This window comes from Rutidosis leptorrhynchoides, chromosome 4, assembly GCF_046630445.1.
Source record: "Rutidosis leptorrhynchoides isolate AG116_Rl617_1_P2 chromosome 4, CSIRO_AGI_Rlap_v1, whole genome shotgun sequence".
NCBI classification, from domain to species: Eukaryota; Viridiplantae; Streptophyta; class Magnoliopsida; order Asterales; family Asteraceae; genus Rutidosis; species Rutidosis leptorrhynchoides.
In genome coordinates, this window is record NC_092336.1 from 409,624,287 (window position 1) to 409,633,594 (window position 9,308).

At 34.8% G+C, this 9,308-nt stretch overlaps 1 protein-coding gene across 1 annotated transcript; it reads right to left on the bottom strand.

Moving 5' to 3' along the window:
- Nucleotides 1–7,841: 7,841 nt before the first annotated feature.
- On the bottom strand, nucleotides 7,842–8,474 carry LOC139841999 (uncharacterized). Its single transcript, XM_071832181.1, has 2 exons — nucleotides 8,148–8,474; nucleotides 7,842–8,039 (listed from the first exon to the last, which is right to left on the bottom strand). The coding sequence occupies exons 1-2, from the start codon at nucleotides 8,472–8,474 to the stop codon at nucleotides 7,842–7,844; spliced, it is 525 nt and encodes a 174-aa protein (XP_071688282.1).
- Between the last annotated feature and the right edge of the window lie 834 nt (nucleotides 8,475–9,308).

Below are 9,308 nucleotides of genomic sequence, written 5' to 3' on the forward strand. Positions count from 1 at the left end.
TGTGTATCGACTACCGAGAGTTGAACAAACTTACCATCAAGAACCGCTACCCACTACCGAGAATCGACGACTTATTTGATCAACTACAAGGCTCGTCTGTTTATTCAAAGATTGACTTACGTTCCGGGTATCATCAAATGCGGGTGAAAGAAGATGATATTCCAAAGACTGCTTTCAGAACACGTTACGGTCATTACGAGTTTATGGTCATGCCGTTTGGTTTAACTAATGCACCAGCTGTGTTCATGGACCTTATGAACCGAGTGTGTGGACCATACCTTGACAAGTTTGTCATTGTTTTCATTGATGACATACTTATTTACTCAAAGAATGACCAAGAACACGGTGAACATTTGAGAAAGGTGTTAGAAGTATTGAGGAAGGAAGAATTGTACGCTAAGTTTTCAAAGTGTGCATTTTGGTTGGAAGAAGTTCAATTCCTCGGTCACATAGTGAACAAAGAAGGTATTAAGGTGGATCCGGCAAAGATAGAAACTGTTGAAAAGTGGGAAACCCCGAAAACTCCGAAACACATACGCCAGTTTTTAGGACTAGCTGGTTACTACAGAAGGTTCATCCAAGACTTTTCCAGAATAGCAAAACCCTTGACTGCATTAACGCATAAAGGGAAGAAATTTGAATGGAAGGATGAACAAGAGAAAGCGTTTCAGTTATTGAAGAAAAAGCTAACTACGGCACCTATATTGTCATTGCCTGAAGGGAATGATGATTTTGTGATTTATTGTGACGCATCAAAGCAAGGTCTCGGTTGTGTATTAATGCAACGAACGAAGGTGATTGCTTATGCGTCAAGACAATTGAAGATTCACGAGCAAAATTATACGACGCATGATTTGGAATTAGGCGCGGTTGTTTTTGCATTAAAGACTTGGAGGCACTACTTATATGGGGTCAAAAGTATTATATATACCGACCACAAAAGTCTTCAACACATATTTAATCAGAAACAACTGAATATGAGGCAGCGTAGGTGGATTGAATTGTTGAATGATTACGACTTTGAGATTCGTTACCACCCGGGGAAGGCAAATGTGGTAGCCGATGCCTTGAGCAGGAAGGACAGAGAACCCATTCGAGTAAAATCTATGAATATAATGATTCATAATAACCTTACTACTCAAATAAAGGAGGCGCAACAAGGAGTTTTAAAAGAAGGAAATTTAAAGGATGAAATACCCAAAGGATCAGAACAGCATCTTAATATTCGGGAAGACGGAACCCGGTATAGGGCTGAAAGGATTTGGGTACCAAAATTTGGAGATATGAGAGAAATGGTACTTAGAGAAGCTCATAAAACCAGATACTCAATACATCCTGGAACGGGGAAGATGTACAAGGATCTCAAGAAACATTTTTGGTGGCCGGGTATGAAAGCCGATGTTGCTAAATACGTAGGAGAATGTTTGATGTGTTCTAAGGTCAAAGCTGAGCATCAGAAACCATCAGGTCTACTTCAACAACCCGAAATCCCAGAATGGAAATGGGAAAACATTACCATGGATTTCATCACTAAATTGCCAAGGACTGCAAGTGGTTTTGATACTATTTGGGTAATAGTTGATCGTCTCACCAAATCAGCACACTTCCTGCCAATAAGAGAAGATGACAAGATGGAGAAGTTAGCACGACTGTATCTGAAGGAAGTCGTCTCCAGACATGGAATACCAATCTCTATTATCTCTGATAGGGATGGCAGATTTATTTCAAGATTCTGGCAGACTTTACAGCAAGCATTAGGAACTCGTCTAGACATGAGTACTGCCTATCATCCACAAACAGATGGGCAGAGCGAAATGAGGATACAAACGTTTGAAGACATGCTACGAGCATGTGTTATTGATTTCGGAAACAGTTGGGATCGACATCTACCATTAGCAGAATTTTCCTACAACAACAGCTACCATTCAAGCATTGAGATGGCACCGTTTGAAGCACTTTATGGTAGAAAGTGCAGGTCTCCGATTTGTTGGAGTGAAGTGGGGGATAGACAGATTACGGGTCCGGAGATTATACAAGAAACTACCGAGAAGATCATCCAAATTCAACAACGGTTGAAAACCGCCCAAAGTCGACAAAAGAGCTACGCTGACATTAAAAGAAAAGATATAGAATTTGAAATTGGAGAGATGGTCATGCTTAAAGTTGCACCTTGGAAAGGCGTTGTTCGATTTGGTAAACGATGGAAATTAAATCCAAGGTATATTGGACCATTCAAGATTATTGATCGTGTCGGACCAGTAGCTTACCGACTTGAGTTACCTCAACAACTCGCGGCTGTACATAACACTTTCCACGTCTCGAATTTGAAGAAATGTTTTGCTAAAGAAGATCTCACTATTCCGTTAGATGAAATCCAAATCAACGAAAAACTCCAATTCATCGAAGAACCCGTCGAAATAATGGATCGTGAGGTTAAAAGACTTAAGCAAAACAAGATACCAATTGTTAAGGTTCGATGGAATGCTCGTAGAGGACCTGAGTTCACCTGGGAGCGTGAAGATCAGATGAAGAAGAAATACCCGCATCTATTTCCAGAAGATTCGTCAACACCTTTAACAGCTTAAAATTTTGGGACGAAATTTAATTAACGGGTAGGTACTGTAGTGACCCGAACTTTTCCATGTTTATATATATTAATTGAGATTGATATTTACATGATTAAATGTTTCCAACATGTTAAGCAATCAAACTTGTTAAGACTTGATTAATTGAAATATGTTTCATATAGACAATTGACCACCCAAGTTGACCGGCGATTCACGAACGTTAAAACTTGTAAAAACGATATGACGATATATATATGGATATACATATGGTTAACATGAGATTATGATAAGTAAGTATCTCCATAAGTATATTAATAATGAGTTATATACATATAAACAAGACTACTAACTTAAGGATTTCGAAACGAGACATATATGTAACGATTATCGTTGTAACGACATTTAAATGTATATATATCATATTAAGATATATTAATATATCATAATATCATGATAATATAATAATTTAACATCTCATTAGATATAATAAACAATGGGTTAACAACATTAATTGAGATCGTTAACTTAAAGGTTTCAAAAAAAACTTACATGTAACGACTAACGATGACTTAACGACTCAGTTAAAATGTATATACATGTAGTGTATTTAGATGTATTAAAATACTTTTGGAAGACTTCAAGACATATATCAAAACACTCATACTTAACGAAAATGGTTACAGTTACTTTTCCATTCTTTTCTTTCATCAAGAATTCTAGTCGTATTCTTACCCGTATTATACACAGCTTCAAAACGTACTTACTATGAGTATATACCAATAGGAACTAGCATGGGATTCCACTCTTGATTATGTCATGTATGACTAATCAATTTTAACTTCTACCATGAGCTAGTCAACTAACTAGAACTCCTTTTAACCCCACTCACCACTCACCAATTATCACTCATCATTCACTCCATTTCACTTCCAATTCTCTTTCTAATTCTCTCTCAACACACCCACACTATTATGAACGTATTTTTCCAGTAGTTAATCATCATCTTCATCAAAAATCACTTCAAGAATCAAGCTATAATCATCATAGGAAGAACACTTCAAGAACACTTCAAAAATACCTTCAAGTTTACTAATTTACTTCCAAGCTTTCTAATCCATTCCAAGTAATCATCTAAGATCAAGAAACCTTTGTTATATACAGTAGGTTATCTTTCTTATTCAAGGTAATATTCATATTCAAACTTTGATTCAATTTCTATAACTATAAACTATCTTAATTCGAGTAAAAATCTTACTTGAACTTGTTTTTGTGTCATGATCCTACTTCAAGAACTTTCAAGCCATCCAAGATCCTTTGAAGCTAGATCATTTCTTGTCACTTCCAGTAGGTTACCTACTAAACTTGAGGTAGTAATGATGTTCATAACATCATTCGATTCATATATATAAAACTATCTTATTCGAAGGTTTAAACTCGTAATCACTAGAACATAGTTTAGTTAATTCTAAACTTGTTCGCAAATAAAAGTTAATCCTTCTAACTTGACTTTTAAAATTAACTAAACACATGTTCTATATCTATATGATATGCTAACTTAATGATTTAAAACCTGGAAACACGAAAAACACCGTAAAACCGGATTTACGCCGTCGTAGTAACACCGCGGGCTGTTTTGGGTTAGTTAATTAAAAACTATGATAAACTTTGATTTAAAAGTTGTTATTCTGAGAAAATGATTTTTATTATGAACATGAAACTATATCCAAAAATTATGGTTAAACTCAAAGTGGAAGTATGTTTTCTAAAATGGTCATCTAGACGTCGTTCTTTCGACTGAAATGACTACCTTTACAAAAACGACTTGTAACTTATTTTTCCAACTATAAACCTATACTTTTCTATTTAGATTCATAAAATAGAGTTCAATATGAAGCCATAGCAATTTGATTCACTCAAAACGGATTTAAAATGAAGAAGTTATGGGTAAAACAAGATTGGATAATTTTTCTCATTTTAGCTACGTGAAAATTGGTAACAAATCTATTCCAACCATAACTTAATCAACTTGTATTGTATATTATGTAATCTTGAGATACCATATACACGTATACAATGTTTCGACCTATCATGTCGACACATCTATATATATTTCGGAACAACCATAGACACTCTATATGTGAATGTTGGAGTTAGCTATACAGAGTTGAGGTTGATTCCAAAATATATATAGTTTGAGTTGTGATCAATACTGAGATACGTATACACTGGGTCGTGGATTGATTCAAGATAATATTTATCGATTTATTTCTGTACATCTAACTGTGAACAACTAGTTGTAGGTTACTAACGAGGACAGCTGACTTAATAAACTTAAAACATCAGAATATATTAAAAGTGTTGTAAATATATTTTAAACATACTTTGATATATATGTATATATTGTTATAGGTTCGTGAATCAACCAGTGGCCAAGTCTTACTTCCCGACGAAGTAAAAATCTGTGAAAGTGAGTTATAGTCCCACTTTTAAAATCTAATATTTTTGGGATGAGAATACATGCAGGTTTTATAAATGATTTACAAAATAGACACAAGTACGTGAAACTACATTCTATGGTTGAATTATCGAAATCGAATATGCCCCTTTTTATTAAGTCTGGTAATCTAAGAATTAGGGAACAGACACCCTAATTGACGCGAATCCTAAAGATAGATCTATTGGGCCTAACAAACCCCATCCAAAGTACCGGATGCTTTAGTACTTCGAAATTTATATCATATCCGAAGGGTGTCCCGGAATGATGAGGATATTCTTATATATGCATCTTGTTAATGTCGGTTACCAGGTGTTCACCATATGAATGATTTTTTATCTCTATGTATGGGATGTGTATTGAAATATGAAATCTTGTGGTCTATTATTATGATTTGATATATATAGGTTAAACCTATAACTCACCAACATTTTTGTTGACGTTTTAAGCATGTTTATTCTCAGGTGATTATTAAGAGCTTCCGCTGTCGCATACTTAAATAAGGACGAGATTTGGAGTCCATGCTTGTATGATATTGTATAAAAACTGCATTCAAGAAACTTATTTTGTTGTAATATATTTGTATTGTAAACCATTATGTAATGGTCGTGTGTAAACAGGATATTTTAGATTATCATTATTTGATAATCTACGTAAAGCTTTTTAAACCTTTATTGATGAAATAAAGGTTATGGTTTGTTTTAAAATGAATGCAGTCTTTAAAAAACGTCTCATATAGAGGTCAAAACCTCGCAACGAAATCAATTAATATGGAACGTTTTTAATCAATAAGAACGGGACATTTCAAGTGAGTCAATGAATTTGTTTACTTGTTCAAAATCAGTATATGTGATTTGTAAAGTAATCCGGTCAACAATTAAGGAGTTGAACCTAATGAAGGTTTGCTTAAGGGTTTCACTCTTGTAGGCAAAGAACATTTCATATTCTCTTTTCAAAGCAATCATCCTGTTTAGCCTTACCTCACCCATACCCTCATAAGTGACATCTAGATAGTCCAACATAAGCTTAGCATTCAGCTTTCCCTTAATCAGTTTGAACAATGGGTTAGGTAAAGTTATAGCTAACAAGGTTCTGATCTTAGGGTCAAGTCCAACACGACCTTTATCCTCAGCATCCCATCTAGAAGGGGTGAGAACAACTTCTCTGTCACGAATGGCAGGAGTGTCAGCTGTAGCTGGAACACTATCAATAGTCTCAGTAGGGATAAATGGACCATCTGTGGCAATGTCAGGCACGAGTGGGTCAATAGACTCAAGGTGAAGCATGAATCTTGCCTTCCAAGTTTCATACTCATCTTCATCGAATTTTGGTGGTCTATTGGATGAGCCATTTTCAAGGTAAATTGTATTTGAATATGCAGCCATGTGAGAATTCAGATCCAAGATATTAAATTATCAAGACTGAAGCTCTGATACCAGTTGTTGGTCCCTTGATAAACAACAGGAGTATTGTAGGGGGTGAATACAATTTCTTTCTATTAACTTAACAGTTAAACATGATTAGTATTCAAGCATGTAAATTAAATAGAGTCACAGGTAAGTTTTCAACGGTTTATTCTTTATTGATTAAATCACAAAGAATTACAACTATCCTTGGTGGAATGATAGTTGGTTGATACATATTACCTAGATTATAGCTATGAGGATAACTTAAAGCTATTACACGTTTTGGACTCTAAATAATAAAACCCACACCACTAGTTGTTATAATAGTGGATACATCAATTTATAGTAGTCTGATTATCCGTGTAATTGATCCATTGTCCACTGGTACATAGGATGTCTGTAATTGTGGGGACAATTGCATCAGAGAGCGTGCTCTCCTCTTTCCTCTTTGGTAGCTATTTGCAGGAACACCCCAATTCGGTTTGGCACCACTATTTGTTTAAACAAATAGAATGTTGTGTTCCCTAGGCATTGACAAAGTATAACACATGTCTGCACATGCGTTAAACTTCTGCATTCCCACGTGGTCTTGTAAGGTCACTTGTCAGCCGCCGACGCGTGTCCTTTTCAGTTCAACTTTGTCTTTGACTTCTGTTGAATAGTACACTTGATGTAGACCACTCAGGAAACCACCATGCTTGTAATGGAGCATGGATGTCTTGTGTTGTATGCTGCTTACCAGGTTTACTGGTTCTTCTCATGCTGAGTCACTTGATATACTTGAATTGCTGGGTACTCATTCTGTGCTGATTCGAAGAATACTCTCTTCCTTGTGCTGGTAGACTAGGCAGCATACTGAAACACTCGACACAACAATATTTGCTATCTATACATAAACAAACTTGCTGGCTGCACATAATATTTTAGTGCAAATAAATTATGTTTTGTCATAATTAAATCCTTAATTATTTTGGGAACTCAACACTTTCTTCAAAATTGGACTTCTTTTCAGACTGAACATTAGGAGACGAGTTTGGAATGAAGGGTACTCTAACAGGAAAGAAACCAGGTGGATTCTTATTATTATTAGGATAAGGTTCATTATAATTATTACGGTATTTCGGATTTCCTTGATATTGATTCACATAAGAGACGTTTTCAACCTGCTCCATAGTAAGACTAGCAACACAATCTTTTGTAGCATGAGGACCTTGGCATTTTTCACAACCTACCTTAATGATATGCATTTCTTTCGTAAACTTTTCAATTTGCCTTCCTAAATTACCCAACTGCGCATTCACAGCTTTAATCATATCTTCCGAATCATAACTAACAGATTTGACAGAACGGGAAATGTCTAAGTCTTGTTTCCATTCATGGGAATGAGCAGCTAATTAACTTATTAATTAACATTTCAGCTTCTTCGGCAGTTTTACTCATGATATTTCCTCCAGCAGATGTATCAATATCTCTTCTTGTAGCTATATCACAACCCTTGTAGAAAGTAGTTGCCTTTTTAAACTTATCCAAACCATGTTGTGGACAACCCCTAAGCAATTGACCAAATCTAACCTAAGCAGAGTAAAGTGTTTCATTAGATTTCTGACAAAAATTATCAATTTCAGTTTAAAGGGTAACAGTTTTGGATGCGGGAAAGAAACGAGTTAAAAAAATTTCAACCATAGTATCCCAACTAGTTATATCTCCTTCGGGCAATGAGTTTAACCACTCTTTAGCTTCGTCTTTTAACGACCATGGAAAGAAGTGAAGATAAATTACATTACTTTCAACATTAGATATATTAAACAGATGGCAAATATCCTTGAAGTTTCGAATGTGAGCATTAGCATCTTCTTTTTCAGTACCCCTAAATTGATTATCCTTAAGCAAGTGAAAGATGGGACCCTTAATGTCAAAATTTTCTTTTATAATTGGCTGAGTAATGGCGTGACCTAATCCTACTTGACCCGCTTTCATTAACGCTTCCATTGAACTTTCGGTATCCATTTCAATGTGAATCAAAAAGAGTTCCTAAATAATTAGAATCGGGACTAGATGGTGTACTAGACAGTGGACTATCATTATTGTGAGAAGTAGTTCCTTCATCGAAATTTAATTTTCTAACAATATTCGACTCTTTAGAATGTTTAAATAGTATATCGAGATTTGATAACATGTCTTCTAAGACGGGTTTCTTGGATCGAGTATTCATGTGATCTAAAATCATAAAAAGAAATATTTTAGAAGGAATGTTTTAGACTTAAAGGGATATAAACAATTTAATTTTAATTTTATAATAAGTCCTTTTCTTATTATGGATTTTATGTTTATGGGGATTTTTTGGAAATATGTTTGTATATTACTAAGATTTAAATTGATAAATATAATAATAAATATTAATGACATAATTATAATTATAAATATTAAATAACAACTTTTATCGCATAACAACGAATAATCAAACATAAATGACCTATTGAATCTTTCAATACTTAAGTGACCTGTCAGCGTTTAAGTTCCGGCAGAGCCCTTTAAATCGTAAGCCTAACAACCTTTTCCTAAAGGAAGACATTTCTAACCCGTTTTCAAGAAATATCAATAACCAAAATATATTCAATTTCCGTATTTACCGCGCTCTCCGGCAGCGGCGCCAAAAAGTGGATGTGTCAAAAGTGTGTGCAGTAGTGCTTAATCTTTTATTTCAACTTTTAAATTTACAAAACCTTTATTTAATACACTTTAACACCCTAACGAGCAACAAGACCCGATCAGATGTAGTATTTTAGGTTATCATCCCAAGAGAGCTAGATGCGTTATAAGTTGTTTTATTCTTTAGTCTAA

Bases quoted from the DNA above. Each gene is read 5' to 3' on its own strand.
- LOC139841999 (XM_071832181.1), bottom strand. From the start codon at position 8,474: ATGGATACCGAAAGTTCAATGGAAGCGTTAATGAAAGCGGGTCAAGTA. The intron at 8,040-8,147 runs GTTGAAATTTTT...TACTCTGCTTAG, and splicing joins TAACTAGTTGGGATACTATG to GTTAGATTTGGTCAATTGCT.